Raw genomic sequence first — 18,194 nt, forward strand, 5'->3', positions numbered from 1 at the left:
GTGTGTGTGTGTGTGTGTGTGTGTGTGTGTGTGTGTGTGTGTGTGTGTGTGTGTGTGTGTGTGTGTGTGTGTGTGTGTGTGTGTGTGTGTGTGTGTGTGTGTGTGTGTGTGTTAGATTGCGAATTGGTCACAGCAACCTGAATGTCATTACAAGACTGACTGTAATAGATTAGGGAAACAGTGGACGGATAAATCCAGAAGGCGGCAGTAATGCAACTCAAAGGATGCCAACTGCCGTAAAACACAAAAGAAGAAGAAGAAGAAGAAGAAAAAAAGAAAAGAAAAAAGTTAAGCAGACATGCGCACAGCGGACAGTACAGTGGAGAACTAAATGCGTCAGCTTGTTTTTGTCCACTCTGCGTAGTTTACATGACCTGCTGGTGAGTAATTAATATAATAGTAATAAATAGTAATAAATTAATGGACGCATCATACCGTTCATTAAACAGACTCCAGTGCAACATAACAGACAGACAGTCTGGGGATAGATAGGCTGCTGACTTGTTCAAAAGAAAAGGCTGGGAAACGGTAGGAGCAGAATAACTTTTTGCTTTTACTGTGTGCGAGTGTAATGAATAGCGACGCACCACGCACGCATTTGAACAAGAACGTGTTTGTGTCGTGAGTGACAGTAAATGTAGATGTAATGTATGTGTTGTTGTGCAGACTGGAGTTTGTGTTTGAAAGAAATTAAGGTGAACAGATTCCTGCCCAGCAGCAGAGTAACGTTACTGTAACTGTACCAGCCCATCCGCTGCTCCTATATGCATTTCCAAATATGTAGCGTTAGCTCAGTCAGTCCCTGTCCGGATGGTGGACAAAGAATAAGCACATCCGCCTATTATTATTATTATTACAGACACCCCCTTCCCCTAGCCTCCCTTCCCCCTGCCTGCCTGCCTGTCTGCCTGCCTGCCTGCCTGCCTGCCTGCCTGCCTGCCTGAGGTCAAACGTTTAGATGAGCAGCCAGCCAGGCTATTAAAAAACAAACAACTACCAGGCTATAACCCCATTCAGATTATTTGTCAGATATGGATTTGGTTTAAAATGTTAAAAGTCACAAGGGCAAAATAGCAATAAATAAATAAAAAGCATCACAAATAAGGACAAGGTTGGCGGAATAGAAATCAATAAATGAAACAAACAAAAAACATATTATTCAAACATTAACAGCAGTTTCAGAGTCACTAAAGATGGACATTATGGACAGTAAGAATAAGACTATTAAATATTATACATACAGTATATGTGTCAGAGTGCAGATGAATATGTAGCCTATGTATTGTACAATGGTAAGTAGTATGCAGACACAGGGAAATGCAGTATGTGAGCATGGAAACACACACACACACACACACACACACACACACACACACACAGAAATCATATGTTCCTATATTCATACTACTAATCATAATAATGTAATAATATGTACCTGAAACATTAATACAATCATTTGTAGCAATAATTATATTAAAAAAAGGAGTGCAATGAGTTGACACTTCAGTCTGACGTCACGGCTAGTAGTTCTGTGTGCTTTGTGTCCCAGAGATGAACGAGGACGCGTTCGAGGTCCCCGCGAGGACAGAGTACCGCTACTTGGTGCAGGAGGACGACTCTGAGGAGGTGCAGTACGTGCAGCACAGACACTACATCAGCCCCGTGGTGGTTCTGTCGCGCCGCTGCGTCCTCCTGCTCTGCCTGGCTGTGCTGGGCCTGCTCTCCCTGGCCGGGTACCTGGCCTACGTGGCCCAGACGCTGCCCCCGGGCCTCGCCCGCGTCTCCACCGCCTGCCGAGACTTCCAGGGACGACACGTGAGTTTATACACTATTTTTATTTTATTTTATTTTATTTTATTTTATTTTATTTTATTTTATTTTATTTTATTTTATTTTATTTTTATTTTATTTTATTTTATTTTATTTTATTTTATTTGCATTGTTATGCTTTATTGATAGACACAGTGTGAGAGAGACAAGAATGTATGCGAGGGAGAGAGAGGGGAGGACATGCAGCAAATGAATGCGGGTCGGATTCGAACCCGGGTCACTGCACGGAGGACTGAGCCTTATATGGTACACACTCTACTACTCGGTGAACCACCGGGACGCCCTCGTTTATACGCTCTCGATGAAGAGGGCGGTGACGGTGCCTTCAAGTAGGGATGCACGATATTGGATTTTTTGCCAATATCTGATATCTTATATGGATGCGGGGGGGGGGAGTCATTCACCGATACCCCAGAAAATCTCCCTCTTTTTCACAGCCCAATGTTGGTAGGTATGCTGCACATGTATCAGAGGAAGCATGGTGCTAGTCTACAACTCTCCCCAGATCTGCAGAGGGGGTGGAGCAACGACTGGGGCAGCAGGGGGAATTGGCCAAGTACAATTAAGGAGAAAACGGGGGGGGGGGTACCATATCATGTTATATGGTCAAAATAATGAGATTTACATACATAAATATGGATGACCATGACAAGTGCAAACAGGCTGTATTTCTCATCGTTAGTGAATAACGTTGTAACCTGATTTGGTCGCTTTAGTGATATACTGTGCAGCACAGTTCCCTCCTGCAAACCTCTAGTGAAATTCTTTGTGTGTCCTGCTGGCTCACCTGGTAGCACGCGTACCACGGAGGCTCGGTCCTTCACGCGGCCGACCCGGGTTTCGAATCCGACCCGGACCCGCGGTCAACCCCTCTCTCTCTCTCCTCACCTTTCCTGTCTGCCTACTGTCCTATCTGAATAAAGGCAAAATGGCCAGAAAATAATCGGGGGGGGGGGGACAAAAAAAACAAATCTGGGCCTGTGAGGTTTTGCTTGATCAAAAAGCAAAACTCTGGGCTGAATCTGTGTGTGTTAGGTTTTGCTTGATCTAGTGTGGCTCCTACAACAGTGATCGCTTCTCTCCTTTGCAGAAAAATGGAGCCTACTCCTTCAAGGGCATGCCCTACGCCGCTCCTCCCGTGGGCGAGCTGCGCTGGGCGCCACCGGCCGAGCCGCCGTGCGGGAAGGAGCTGGTGGACGCCGGGCGCTTCGGCAGCGTGTGCCCGCAGGTCCAGCCGCTGACGCGCTCGGGGGGCGAGGTGACGGGTCAGGAGAACTGCCTCTTCGTCAACGTGTGGACGCCCAGCCTGCAGCCCGCCGCCCGGCTGCCCGTCATGGTCTGGATCCACGGAGGCTACCTGCACATGCTCAGCGGGGGAGAGGAGGGCTACTCGCCCACGGAGACGCTGGCCGCCAGCACAGGGGTGGTCTACGTCAGCTTCAACTACAGGCTCAACGCCCTGGGCTTCATGGCCCTGCAGGTGCTCAGAGAAGGCTCTCCCACCAACTCCTCAGGTCGGTCTCTGCCCGCTGTGTTACTGTCATACACTTTGTTTTGTCTTTGGGCTCCACCATCTTGGGAAAGTTGGCTTTGTTGCATTTTTGGATTCAGTCCGTTTGAGTGCACACTGCTCGAAATACAAGCAAACCAGGGCTTGTTAGTCTCGGCTCCTGCCTACCGATTTTCTGGGGACTTCTTTTCAAAAATAGTAGTTTGAACGGCGGTGAGAACGACCGCTAACAAACCTACACCCATTTGTCACATTAATGGAAATGACGCTCTCCACCCCATTACCATCCACAGTGAAACAAACTGGAGATACAGAGATACAGAGAATCACTTTGTAACACAGAGAGAACTTTTAAAAACTTTTTATAGACCAAACCACTAATCGATTAATCGAGAAAATAATCGTCAGATTAATCGATTATGAAAATAATCGTTAGTCGCAGCCCTAAGTATTACAAACGATTAACAAATTAATTTTTAGCAAAAATAATTTGAATGTCTGGGCCCCCTAGATTTTTGTGACGTCAAAGTGCGTTCACAAGCCAAAAAAGGTTGGGAAATGCGAACCCCTGGTCTAGGGCTGGTAAACTAAAGTCACATGACTCGCAAGAAGCTTGATTATTGGCCGTTTTTGTAAGCTGCCATCCTGCAGGTTAGAGATTTCGGTGGTGGAGAGGATTCCTCAATTGTCTCAACATGATGGACTTGTCTGTCTGTTTCTTCTTCTCTGGTGTTCATACCAGTTAAGAACACATGAAGAGATAGTTCATAGTTTGTTCTGCTTTACGGTACTGGTTTGGAGTCCCACGTGACGCTACTCGGCCAATGAAATGTACAGCCAAGATTCTTCCGTGCGGGTCCTCTCTCTGCTTGTCACAGCTGGTGTGAGCCGCGCTACACACACACGGGGGAGAAAAAAACCCAGACACGTTGGAGAAATAGGTGAGAAGTAAGCTATGGCGTGCTCTAAAAAGAGAAAAGCGGACACAGAGAACCGAGTTTTTAATGAAGAATGGACAGATTTGTACATGTTTCTCCTCCCCACGGGCAGTTCAAAGCCTGTCTGTCTGATCTGCTGCGAGACCGTTGCACTCATTAAAAGCGGCACTGTGAAACGCCACTACCAAACGAAGCACTGTGTGAATCATTTGAGAAACCATATCCGCTCCATCCGTGTGTGTGTGTGTCTGTGTGTGTCTGTCTCTGTCTCTGTCTCTGTCTCTGGCTGGTCTCCCTCCCTCCCAGTACAACTACTGTCCCCAGGCTGCAAAAGTATGACTTCTTAGTCAGCTAGTCATTTACTCTCAGAACAGAAGAGGAGTAAGCTGTTCAATTGTTCAAATATGTTGAGATAAGACTGCAAAAACCAGAAAAAGGGAAACTCAAGCTGCTACTTTTATTTCATTTTTCTTAAGCACTTTATTTTACATTTTCAAAAGCTTTCTGCTATATGTTTTTTTTAATGCAGCCCTTATTTTCTTTGAAAATAAGAATGATTTATTATTTGAGTATTTTAAAATCCCTCCAGTTAAATGTGAAAACTGAAAAAACATTGTTGAAATGAATGAGTTGTTCTTTGTTGCTGACTACATACAGACCTTGATACAACTATTAGGGTATTTTATGGCACTGAATCATAACGCAGGTTAGACATTATGATGTTGCGGACCTTTGCTTGAGGAAATCTTCTCGAACTGGACCTCTCTGAATTCTAATTGAATACCGCTGTGCTAGGCTTTCCAAGTATGAGGAACTGCTGCTTATCATCATCAACATCAACATCCGTCTCCTTCTGCCCATACATCCCTGAGGTTAAGAGTCGTTTCCTGTAGTGTTGGATTACGTTCTCACTCCCAACAAACCGGTGCGACCTGAGTTTGAAACACATTGTTCTCACCTTGACCGTATGAACCCAGCGAAAGGAGTAAACACTGCAGAGCTTGAATAAACCGCTCCAAACATGCTGCGTGTGAACGCAGCCTTACAATCAAGAGGCTGTTCAAGAAGCTCGAGGCAAGTTTATTTATGTAGCACATTTTATACACCAAGGCAAATCAAAGTTCTTTACACAAGCTATATATAAAGAAGACATTAGGTGAGAAATACACGATCATATACATAATTTAAAAACAATGAAATAAAGTGTAGAAGAAGAGAGAATAATTAATTAATTAAAATGGATAAAAGGAGAATAAGATCAAGTTAGAAAGGAAAACTGTTTTTTTAAATCTTAGGGTTAGGGTTAGGGTTACAGCTGTATAAGGCTATATCCACACTAATACAACCATTGTATTGTGTGTTGTGTTGTTTAAAGAGATATAATGGACATGGTTTACCCCTTCAATAGACCCTTAAAATATTGATAGTGTTTACACATTGCACTCCCTGTGCTGTTGAATGTTTAAAAGTGTGTATACCTCTCCATTAAGATATGAATACTTCATGAATGTTAATGTGATTTGGATAAGTGGGGGTCATTTCTCTCTTGGTACCGAGGAGGTACTAACGCTGTCTAACATTGGTACCGAGGAGGTACTAACGCTGTCTAACATTGGTACCGAGGAGGTGCTAACGCTGTCTAACATTGGTACCGAGGAGGTACTAACGCTGTCTAACATTGGTACCGAGGAGGTACTAACGCTGTCTAACATTGGTACCGAGGAGGTACTAACGCTGTCTAACATTGGTACCGAGGAGGTACTAACGCTGTCTTAACGGTGTAACATTATTATTATTACAGTGTAACGTTACAGTGTAACGCTGTCTTTTCCATGTTGATGATTGCACTTTAGCTGCCTGGCAATGCTTTTGGGACACATGATGCAAATTAGCGCGTTAGCATGTTGCGCAATCAGATAGACCTCCTGTACCTTTGATATGCAATGACCCATCAGAGGCGTGATGCACGGTACAGTACATCCATCCTTTCATCTTCCAGGAGCCGCCTCCCCCTCTCTCCACTCTCACTCCCTCAGGTTTCTCATTTCCAATACTCCTAATTTCATGCCCTATTTCCTCGCTCCCTCAGCTCGAAAAGAGGTCACTTTAGTTCAAAGCTCCGTGTGTCCGCGGGTTTGATTCTCGGGGAGAAAATGGGGCGTCGGAAATAAGGTCACATCCTCCTTAAGATTGTGAAATGTAAGAATCAATCATGAAAATAAATGAAATGTTAAAATAAATCTGCCCAGGGGGCAATAATTGCAAATCTTTCACTTCAAGTTCTTATTTTGTAATGTTATATTCTTCAAAAGGTGCGTTATCGTTGATTCATTGCATCATATGCATAGCACAGGAGTAATCTGCTGTGTAAGTGCAAAGTCTTCAACAAGTTTTATCAGGCCTACATTATGGAGAGTCGTGCGTCTGTCCGTCCATCTGTCTAAGTTTATTTTTACGCCTCTTGATGTGTTGTCATATCTGTCATATCGATATTTTCCTGGGGATTGCTATTGATGTTAGAAACCCTAGTCCTTGTTGCTAATCGATGTGCTACCTTTTGTCGCCCCCCCCCCCCCCCCCTCCTTCCGCCCATAGGGAACTATGGCTTCATGGACCAGATAAAAGCGCTGCAGTGGGTCCAGAAGAACATCCGTGAGTTTGGAGGAGACCCCGAGAAGGTCACCATATTTGGACAAAGCTCAGGTATGAAACTAATGAGATGGGTTCTTGGGGCTCTGTGGCAAAACATTAATGAGGGCCACAGCACTGGAACACCTAAAAGCACCTGGAAGTTGGAAACATCAATGTTTTGGTTGCACACCTGCGTTTAACCCTGCCTTTTAGACACAAAATGGCTGCTGTGAAAAAGGTAAATTGTAATGAGTCACGTTGCTCGTGCATGAAGTGTCTTTGGTGTGTGTCAGGTGGGACCTCCGTGTGGGCTCTGATGACGTCCCCCCTGGCTCGGGGGCTGTTCCATGCGGCGGTGGACATGAGCGGCTCCTACGTGTTTAAGGCCTCGCTGCAGCAGGCAGAGGCCGACAACCTGCCGTTCCTGAGGAACACGGGCTGCAATGACGCCGCCTGCCTCCGGGGGCTCTCTGCCAAACAAATCCTACAGGTAGGGCACGTGAGGTGGGAACCAAACATATTCACACCCCTTGACTTTTTGCACATTTTCTTCCACTAAAAATGAGGTCACTTGACCAAGAAAAACGTCTCTGGAAAAATGAATGGGGAATGAAATCCCTTAATGATGAACCCCGAAGAGGGTGGGACTTTGGCACTCTATAGAGACACTGTGTAACGCGTCATCATTCAGAAGCCACGCCCAAGACGGGGGAAAACAGAAATCCACCCTCCAATCCTGGCGTTCTCCTATGTCACGTGCATGGTTGTGTGTTGCACAAAAAGATTGTATATACGGAAGATGAACACTCCAACTTACTTCCTTGACAGCTACATCCACATTTTTCTTCTCGCCAATTCTCAATGGCTTCCTTGTTTTGCTCAGGAGTACAAAAAACTTTAACTGGCAATTTTTTTACATTTGTTGTCTGCGCAGCCCCACCACACAACAGCTTTTAGCTATGTTTAATTCAAGGAAAATGACGCTGGTGTGTGGAAATGAACGGAGCTTTTCCCCTGTGATGGACGTGGCCTATTTCATGCAGTGTCTATATAGAGAGCCAAAGTCACGGCCACTTCCGGTTTAGGCATGCGTAGCAATTTATTTTCCCATAGACATTTCATAATATGCTTCTAAAAATAATTTTACGTGTTCAAACCAAGCGATTGGAGAGACAGAACATTTCACTTGGACCAAAAAAGAAAAGAAAAGAAAATCAGCAATTTTTTATGAGCATTTTATGAAATTTCTATGGGGAAATAAATGGCGGATGCCTAAACCCGGAAGTGGGTGTGACTTTGGCACTCTTATTTGAACAAAGCTTGACATGGGTCTGGCTCTCCACCCTCCCAGGCCATCCCGTGGCAGGAGTACCCGTCCTGGGCAGCGGACGACCTGATGGACCTGCCCACCAGGGGGCGTTTTGTGGGCCCGGTGGCGGTGGTGGACGGCTACGTGGTGCCAGCCCCGCCCTTTGAGACCTGGGAGAGGGGAGTGGGAGGTTACAGCGATGTCCCCTTCCTCATCGGCACCACCGAGCAGGAGGCCGACTTCAGGTGAGCGCCCGCGCCCGCTCCACACTCGCCAGCGTCAGCTGTTACTGTAACGCAGGGATGGGCAACTGGCAAACTGGGCAAATGGCTGTAGCAGGCTCCATTGGTACCAACCATGTCATGCTAGCTTTTCGGAAAGGGGGCTAAATAACGCGAAAAATGTAGGCAACATTTTGGCGAGGGAAAAACGGGCATGGCCATTTTCAAAGCGGTCCCTTGACCTCTGACCTCAAGAGATCTGAATGAGCCTCTCTGTGTTCTCTCTCTGCAGCCCGCCATATGAAAACATCTCTCTGTGGACGTGGGGAGATTACGAGTGGTTTGTGAAAGGTAAGGGCTTCTGACAGTAAAGGCTGGAGCGATATTGTGTAATATCGATGTCATGATATGAGACTAGATATCGTCTGGGATTTTAGGTCGTAACATTGTGACATAACTTACATGTTACTTTTCCCTGTCTTAAAGGAGAATTTCGTTTTTTTTTAACCTGGACCCATCTCCTGGCATTAATTATGATTTGGCCACTCACCAGGCGATCTCCGCGGCGTTTCTGGCCGTCCTAGCGTTGTTTTGACATCAATAGCGTCCAAGTCACTTGTAAAATGGAGCTGACTTGGGGCCAAGTGTGAGCCTGTCTTTCCTGTATCTAAATAGCTATTTTTATTCCCGTTTTCGCCAAATATCGTCATAATCTGATCCCTCAAGAACCACCACAGTGATATTTCGCCAAAGGCTGTTTCCTGGAGTTGCACAGGGATCAAATTACCTCAAACGTGATCTCGGTCACCAAGTCTCGTGAAGTCCCGCGATACTTTCCTGCCGACTGGCCAAGTACAGGAGGACGCTTTGCGGTGGTGGTTTTAGCGCAACCTATGTGGGGTTTGGCGTAACCTATGTGGGATTCGAAATAACGAAGGTTATGCCAAACCCCACATAGGTTGCGCTAAAACCACCACCGCAAAGCGTCCTCCTGTATTTGGCCAGTCGGCAGGAAAGTATCGCGGGACTTCACGAGACTTGGTGACCGAGATCACGTTTGAGGTAATACATGTCTTTTCCAGGTGCTGAGTCAAAATAGTTCATGAGATTCAAGAAGACTGTTGGTAGCTCCCAATATTTTTCAGTTTTATTTCATTTTACGCTAAAAATGACAACGTTTCGGGCTCGAGACGTTATTTTAAACGTCGGTTTACAGAGGAGGTGAGTGAAGACAGACAGCTAACAACGTTTTTTGTGCTGTTGATTCTTAACGGACCCCACTCCCCCCCCCCCCTATCTGCTGCGTGTCTTAGATAAACTTGGCAACTTCAGTGAGGATCTGGCCAAGAAGGCGTTGGACCTTTACCCCAGCTCGTCCCCATGTCCCAGGACGGTCCCGCCGCGCTGTCCCGAGCGGGCCTACACCACCATGGTCTCCGACATGAGGGTCACCTGTCCCAACAACGACCTGGCCCGGAGGGCTGCAGGTAGCCTACACTCCTGTGGGACACCTGCTGCACAGACAGCTGTCCCATCCACTCATTCAATCTGCTATAGATGTTTCAAATTCCACGATTGTCCGATTTTCTAGAGTCAAATAATTTAAATTGAATGTGTCTTTATTGGCATTAAATACAGCGGTATCTGTTGCCAAAGCAAACGTATACATTGTTGTAAACAGAATACACTATATTACATATATAATACACTATACATATATTGTTTATATATATATTATTATTATATATTGTTTGTATAAATAGTCAAACGTTCACTGGAATAACAAATAAAATGTACACACTAGTTTCATTTCATTAGAACGGAGGGAGACGTTTGGAAAGTGTTTTTTTCAAATTCAGGCTAATATTTGTTCTTCGTATTTAAGGCATTCAAATAAGCAGTGTGATTCAGTCTCTGTGTTTTTGCAGTTCAACTTCATTTCCTCAGGAAGCCAAGACTTTCTCCTGTCTCCCTCTCTTAGTTTCCAGAGTGTACACGCCGAGTCTTAGTTTCGAGAAGACGGTTCTTTCTTTTCTGTTTTTGACGTTTTAGATGTTTTACCAATTGAATTTCATGGTTGAGAATTGAATAGGACTGACGCTTTTAGTGCAATACAAGGTCCTTTTTCCAGTTTGTTAATATGTATATATTTTAATACAGAGACAGATTGTCAGACAGAAACAAACAGAGGCAGTCTTCTGCAGAGAGTAAAAAGCCTAGGAATCGAGCAGGACTTAATTCCCTTTTTTTGTTTGGCTAAGTCAGCAGAAATACTTCCTAATTTAGATGGTACTGTGCCTCGAGTGTTTGTTAGAATTGCTCCATGGGGTCCAAGGCCCGGCGCTGACTGAACTGATGTGTGATTTTCTGCATGGCTCGTTGTTCTGTCACACAGTATTCCGCAGTATTTTATCACTCTTGTATTGTTGTTGTTGTTGTTTGGCTCCATCATAATAGCATGTCCCCCCTGCCTGTCCCCTGCAGCGGCCCTGCACAGTCCTGTGTATCGCTACGTGGTGACACACACGCCGTCCGCCGCCATCAACACCACGCGCACCAAGTTCCCCTTCCCCAGCCGCTACTCCTTCCACTGCCTGGATGTCCTGGCCTTCTTTGGGGGGCTGGGCTCTGTGCTGGGGAAGCCCCTCTCCCCCGAGGACAAGGACTTCCAGGAGGTCTTCACTCACCACCTGGTCCACTTCGCCAAAGAGGGTGAGGATGATGCTTCCCCACCGCTCTGTGTGTGTGTGTGTGTGTGTGTGTGTGTTCGCGCGCGCGTGCGTGCGTTATGGTCCAGCGCAAGGAGAATGGCATTTCTCAATTTAATGTTAAAATGTAAAGGCGCTGACAGGGTTCTGCGCAGCCTCGACTTGGAGCCTTGCCGCCGCCGAGCGGCGACAGCGAGACTGTGCATACTTGAACGTAAGCTTGTAACTCGGCGCGTTGGCTGCGGTACACCTCAAAAACACTAGGTGGCTTGTGGTACACTCATGTCCATTACATATGACGCTATCGTGTTGTTGTTTACCAAGAACTTGCAATCATGTCGGTGGGGGGACATTTTATTGTCCCTCCGTTTCAAAACTCATTCCGGTGAGCCTGCAGAAGGCTTTGCTAGATGAGGGACAAGCACTGTTCAATGAGGAAATTGCATTTCCTCATTCCTCACACAACAACTACGTCCAATCACAGCTCTCGTGCTGGTCACGTCATGTCCGCGTTGACGCCGCGGAGTCACATTTTCGAGGAGCTGCACGCCACCTTCGCGTGAGCATAATTTGTGCTTTAGAAAGGAGAACTCTGGCTCTAGATGCAAAAATATTTGAAGGTTTAATCGATAACGTAACGTAAGTGAAGTAGAGGCAGAGTGTGCGGTTTCTTCTTTGGTATTGGATGTTTCTCTGGTGTCGTGCACCTCACTGAGACTCCACGGTGTCTGTTTTCTCTCCACCTTGAAATTGTACGAAAATAACCTGTTAAAGACCCCATGAAACAGCGTCTTTACTTCCTGGATTTGATGCATTTTCCTGTTGAAACAGGAAGTTGTAATGCGGCGAGGGATCATAGATCGTATCAATATATGGACGTAGCCACTGTGATGCCACCCATTGGTTTTTGCACCCCTTGTTTTTGAAGCCTCGAGGTTGGCATTTCACCGTCGCCATCTTGGTTATTTGCATCCAGAAGTGGCGTAAATAAGAACAGCCGCAGCGCGTCCTGCTATTGGTCCGTGAACTGCGTGATCCGTGATAGGCTGTATTGATACCGTGACTGTAGCTGTGTTCCACCTACAGAAGTGGATTCACGCTCACGTTCAGTAACTCCGGACTCTGACTCGGGTAATGGGGACTGGACTCTGACTCAGGTAATGGGGACTGGACTCTGACTCAGGTAATGGGGACTGGAGTCTGACTCTTCTTTGGTGACTCGGACTCGGGCTCGTACTCGAAAGCCGGGGACTCGAGACTCGACTGGGACTTAGTGACTTGACCACAACACTCTCTGCTGCACACTGCCTGTTCTCTGTGCTGTAAACTGCTCCTGCAAACTGGACAGCAGGTGTACTACCAAGGAAGGTCTGTCATTTGAATTTGCCCAAACGCACAGGCAGTAGTAAACGGTTTTATTTGGTTAAGAGTAATAATGTACTAATGGCAACACAAGTTGAATTGGTAGTACATTTTACAATGCTAAAGGTTTACATACACAAAACACAGATAATAATTGAAACAGGATCTCCAAAAAATTAACAGACTATGCCCTAATGACATCTCTAATCTAATACATAATGTAATACAACAACAATAAATCAGACACACAAAGGCATTACAGCAGTGATTCATTGTTTAGGAGTCTGGTCATGTAGGGGATCACACTTTTTCTGCACCGCTCCGTTCTACATCGGACCAAGTCCAGTTGTTTTGCAGAACGTGTCTGGCGCTGGCTAATAGCTGAACGCTCAGGTGGGAGGAGCCAGCCTGGCGGTGGCTAATAGCTGAACGTTCAGGTGGGAGGAGCCAGCTGCGGTATTGATGGGAGCCTCAGAGCGATGAGGCAAAGTTCCGTGTAAGATCTTCCCGTCGTGAGCCGAGGGTAGGAAGCCCAAGGCGGTCACATGCTTCACTGTATGAAGTGAATTCACCACCCAGAACGATACGCACAGCTCTTCTTTGGACATTTTCAATGGACTTTGATTGAGCTGCTGTGAGGCCGGAATGCCACACAGGGGCGGCATACTCCAGAGTAGGTCGGATATAGGCTGGGTAGGTAGTTTTCATTCGGTCATCTGGATGGTTCTGTCTGATGGCATGATGGTTCTGTCTGATGGCATGATGGTTCTGTCTGGCCCAGGAGGTCTTAATGGCACCATTTTACTTATGAAGCTAGAAAAATCAATGAGATGACATCTGCTTTTATTTTGAAACACTTGTGTGTCGCTTCTTGCTGAATCAGTGCACAGTATGTTTTCTATCATCTAATCAAGTGATCAAATTAGAGGTTATGGCAGTGGTAGCCAACACGGTGCCCGCGGGCACCTGGTCGCCCGCGGGGTGGCGCTGTGGCGCCCGCAGGCCACGTTCAGATTTTTTTTTTTTTTTTTTTTTTTTTTTTTACACAAACAAGACAAAACAGACAAACAGGCTCAGACACAGGGGAAAGAAAGGAAAAACAAAGCAAAAAACAAAACAAAAAAATATAATCAGAAAAATCCTCCCTTCCCACAATAACACACGAATGTAGAAAATAATTGGTTTAACAATGCATACGTTTTAAAAACGTTTATTGTCTGTGTATAATTTATTGTCTGTGTATAATTAATTATTGATTAACTATTTTGGTCCACCTGGGCTGGGGTCAAAGTTTAGTTTTACGTTCACTCTGCGACAGTGCGACTGCCAGCTGCCAATGATTATATCAGTCGCCTAAGCTAAATGATGGAAAGCAAGAACAATGGCAGAAAAGCGAAAGAAAAAACATTACCAATTTCAAGAGGAGTGGGAGGAAGAGTTCTTCTTCACAACAGTGAAATAAAAGAGTGTATGTCTCGATTAAATGCATAATACTCATTATTTAAAGGTAAATCAAGCAAATTTCAACAGGTAGCCCCCCACATGACTCTCTACCCTTCAGGTAGCCCTCGACCTCAAACAAAAAGGTTGGTGACCCCTGGGTTATGGCATGACGGGGGGGGGGGGGGGGGGGGGGGCAGGAAAAATAATTGCCCACCCCACTGCCACTGCAGCATCTCCCTGCTCTCTTGCCCAAGGTTTTCTTTATTTTTCTTGGCACGGAAACGCACTCTCTCCTCCATTTAACTCGCTTATTCCCTTCTTCTTCTTCTTCTTCTTCTCTGTGTGCTTATATTCCTTGTGTTTGCCCTCCTGCTGAGTCCTATTACTTTTGCTGTTAATCTCCCCGCAGGGATCGATGCACACTTCCATCTCATTTAAACAGAGCGCGCTCCGACACGCCACGCCGACATAACGATCCTCGTAACGGAGATGCTCATTTTGCCACGGCAGTAATTGAGCCAAACAGACAGCAGCTGCAGACGATATTAAAATGAGCACAGGATATCAGAGTTAGCACACAGTGCGCCGGGTCGTCCCCCATGTCATTTTGAACCGGGACGGACGGAGAAAATCGCAGACGTCTTCGATCTGGTCGGGATGACGTTCCCGGCGCGAGGTAAAAACCTACCGATCGACGTGGTAACGCTATGATATAATGACACCACCAGTATGTGAGAATGGTTGGTTTGTGTGAGAGACTTAATCATACATGTACCTTTTTATAATTATGTTCAATTATTATACTGCATGTACAGTATATTGTGTTGCAAATTTGTGATGTCAGTCTCTGACGCGAAATGAAAGTACTTTGTTCTCCGTCTAGAACTGTCTGAAATGGAAAGCGATCTGTTTTCATAACTGCTTTTTCTGATCAACTGTACGTCTGAAAGTTTCTGGCAAAACATTGAACTTCCTGTTTGATAAATGTCAGACAGGGTTTATTCCTTAATTGTAAAGTTGTTTACCAGACGGTCACAGGTTCTACATGTATTTCCATCACTCTGACATGGACCACCTGTTGATATGCCCAAATAAGTTGTGTTTCCTGTGTGTTTCTCGTCCCCTTCATTTAAGTAACAATGATTTTGCACTTGGAGTTTAGAGTTTGCTCTCCGACACACTATCAGTGTGCTGTTTGAGTCAACTGGGTGTTCTGCTTCCATTGATAACTAAAGAAACACAGATAGACAACTTCGAGTCCTTTATTTCAAGAAAGACCATTTCTCTCTGAGACATTTTCCAGTTTAATACCATAATTTGTGTTGGATGAATGTTGTTCGATGATTTAAGAGGAGATATTTTGGAAGAGAGGAGGATGCAGACGGCAGAAGCATCATGAGGGCCAGGATGGGAACATGGCTGCCTGGGGAACTGCCCGTCTGTGCTGAAGGCTTGAGCGTGTATTTTTCCTTTAAGTCCCTCTCTCCCTCTCTCCTCCTCCAGGTAAGATGGTGGATCAGTGGCCAGAATACCCAGCAGCCACTGCTCTCCTGTCTCACAACCTGATGGTGAAACAGAACTACTCTGCCGAGCGCTGTCAGCTGTGGCAGGAGAATGGCTTCTACGACTACGCCTGGATCAACTGAGCCCCTCGCCGCCCGGACCAGCCCTGCACCCGGACCAGCCCTGCCCCCCGGCCAGCCCCGCCCCCGGTCCAGCCCTGCCCCCAGACCAGCCCTGCCCCCGGACCAGCACTGCCCCCCGGATCAGCACATCTCACCGCTAACCACTACTAGACTTTACCCAACCAGCTGCTTCCATCCACTGAAGACACGCTCCACAGACCCTGAGCCTTGGAGGAGGCAGTCTGAAGGGAGAAGTTTACATTTAAAACACTAGTGCCAAAGTCACACCCTCTTCCCGGTTCGGCATGGGACCTAAGAGTTTTGATTCCTCCTTCATTTTCCCATAAATGTTTAGTAAAATCCCTACTTAAAGAGTTGTACTTGGTCAAACCAAGCGATTCAGCTATATTCAGAACCAGGAGAGACCATAGACCATTTCACTAAGGTCCCATGCCAAACCCGGAAGACCTTAGGCACTCTATACAGACCAAACTGAAGACTGTGTGAGCCTGCCTACGTGAAAAGGATTCAGTATTTGTGAAGGATTTGAAAGGGAATGAAAGTGATAGGTTGCCAGTGCAGTGACCAGGAGGCGTACCTTTAATCCGGCTTCCCACCCACAGACACGGCCAATTGTGCCTGTATGGACGCCCAACCACGCCGGAGGTAACGCTACACGGAACCTCGAACCTGCAACCTTCGTATTTGCTAGGCAGTGAATCTACCGCTGCTGCACTACCCGGACGCCCAGGTGACCACATAGTTGACTTCAATGATGATTTTTAAGCAGGTTGAAATTTGGCTTCTGGTTTTTACTGCAGGACTGAGTGCAGAAGCAACTTTATTTCCTCGGCAGGACAGAAGTTACAGCAGATTCTTCTGTTCAGCGGCTCGAGGAAGCTTCTCAGTTTCCAGTTTCAAACCTTTTTCAAACTAATTTGTATTTGTCGTATGCAATTGCCAGTAGTTTGACAGTATTGACAAAATATATATTTTTACACTGATTTCTGTCCATAATGCCTTGTATATCTTAAATCCAAGTTAGGGTAAAGCTACAGGTGAGAAGGGAATATAAGAAGTTTTGTTTATTTTTTCAAAGTTGTTAGTATTATTCTGCCGTGAATGGCATAAGACGTGAAGCACTGCTATTTGCACTAAGTTTTAAAAAGAAATGCTTGCCACTAAATGTATTGATAAGGTTTGATGCACAAATGCTCACATTGTTGGTTCAGCCAAGCCATTACACACACACACGTGCACGGCAGCCATTACACACACACACACACACACGTGCACGGCAGCCATTACACACACACACACGCCGTGAAATTTGTGCTCAGAATTTTTGTTCCCATGTTACAAAAGGTATAAATGGAAGTATAACTCTAATCATGTTTCTAATCAAACTTATTTCTACTTTGTTTTAACTGAATGATAGTTCTCTTTTGTTGTTTGATCGTCTTCAGCCTCCTGTGAGATCTGTATGTACTTTTCTTTCTGCTTGGTTTGCACTCAGGTAACAGTAGCATGCATTGATCCACATCAAAGTTATCACTGCCTTTGATTGACACACGTTCAATAAATAAATCAACACATGAAGAACTCTTATATTGTATTTATTATAAAACCTGTATCAAAATTAGCTCTGCATTTACAATACGAATACTCCCAGTGCTATGCTAGCCTAGGTAAACCCAGCCCCCACGTGACCTGCTCTCTCAGTTCCCAGTCATAGTGACTGAGAACAGGTCTGAGAGCAGGTCACGTGGGGGATGGGTTTACCCAGGCTAGTGCTATGCAACCTTGCCCTATCACTGCTATATATATATATATATATATATATATATATATATATATATATATATATGCATGCCCATGACCATACCCGGATCATATATTATATATTTAATCATCATCATACTTGTATCTGTCTATTTTCATATTCCTGTATGCTGAGCACATGTCAGCACTGTGGAATCTGATGTGGAATCGTGGTGTCTGGAAGGAAATCCCACCGACTGCATTCCTGTATCAGGCCGGAAGATGGCGCCAGAGGTACAGCTTTGTCAGTCTCTGTGGTGACAGCAGGGCTCGGCTGGACCAGCCACGGCTCGGCTCGGTTCGGCTCGGTTCGGCTCGGCTCGTGTGTGGATCATAAATCATAGGACTTGTGCCACGCTGCGGCGCGTGCTCAGTGCGCACCTCACAGCCTGGACCAGCAGCGAGCGAGCCTATCCCGTCTGCACATGCATGTGTGTGTGTGTGTATGCGAATGTGTGCTCTGTGTGAGGGTATGGAGGATTGACGCTGGAGAAAGGCTATTGTTTCTTGGCTAATGGCTATTGTTGTCAGCTCTGTTGGATCTGCAGCTTCACGAGCGACCGGAGAATGCCGAGAGGAGCTTTGTTACTGCACGGACCCCCGAGAGACACGAGACACACGGTAATCACATCATTTACTCTTTTTTCCCCCTTTGTTTTGACCGTCTGTCTCTACAGCGCACACGCACGCCGCTATAGCCTGTTTATTCTCATTAGAATGAAGGAGAGCGCGTCACTCTGGCTGCAGCAGCGCGGGGGCCTGCGGGTTTGTTTACCAGCCAAGTAAACACTGTAGG

General features: G+C 45.9%; 2 protein-coding genes across 3 annotated transcripts in view; both read left to right on the top strand.

Annotated features, from left to right (window-relative positions):
* The first annotated feature begins 281 nt into the window (after positions 1 to 281).
* Positions 282 to 17,164, top strand: LOC310791660 (para-nitrobenzyl esterase). Of its 2 annotated transcripts, none has more exons than XM_083653309.1 (10): positions 282 to 380; positions 1,550 to 1,815; positions 2,921 to 3,344; positions 6,874 to 6,981; positions 7,203 to 7,399; positions 8,261 to 8,463; positions 8,732 to 8,790; positions 9,753 to 9,926; positions 10,924 to 11,151; positions 15,456 to 17,164. In XM_083653309.1, the coding sequence occupies exons 2-10, from the start codon at positions 1,552 to 1,554 to the stop codon at positions 15,596 to 15,598; spliced, it is 1,800 nt and encodes a 599-aa protein (XP_083509435.1). In that variant the 5' UTR covers positions 282 to 380; positions 1,550 to 1,551; the 3' UTR covers positions 15,599 to 17,164. The 2 variants fall into 2 exon arrangements, with proteins under 2 accessions (XP_083509435.1, XP_083509436.1); XM_083653310.1 differs by lacking the exon at positions 282 to 380 and adding an exon at positions 400 to 528.
* Positions 17,165 to 17,882: 718 nt separating this feature from the next.
* The window catches only part of LOC310790982 (USP6 N-terminal-like protein), a 32,433-nt gene continuing 32,121 nt past the window's right edge, over positions 17,883 to 18,194 (top strand). Inside the window, exon 1 of the mRNA XM_083652704.1 lies at positions 17,883 to 18,019. The gene's annotated coding sequence lies outside the window, so the exon portion shown is untranslated. The remainder of the gene's footprint in view (positions 18,020 to 18,194) is intronic.

This window comes from Poromitra crassiceps, assembly GCF_964638095.1.
Source record: "Poromitra crassiceps genome assembly, chromosome: 16".
NCBI lineage: Eukaryota > Metazoa > Chordata > Actinopteri > Beryciformes > Melamphaidae > Poromitra > Poromitra crassiceps.

What these genes read in the sequence shown, in the direction of transcription:
- LOC310791660 (XM_083653309.1), top strand. Translation starts at nt 1,552, where the DNA reads ATGAACGAGGACGCGTTCGAGGTCCCCGCGAGGACAGAGTACCGCTAC. An exon ending in CATATTTGGACAAAGCTCAG is followed by an intron (nt 6,982 to 7,202) that starts GTATGAAACTAA and finishes GGTGTGTGTCAG; the next exon opens with GTGGGACCTCCGTGTGGGCT. An exon ending in CTGCCAAACAAATCCTACAG is followed by an intron (nt 7,400 to 8,260) that starts GTAGGGCACGTG and finishes CCACCCTCCCAG; the next exon opens with GCCATCCCGTGGCAGGAGTA.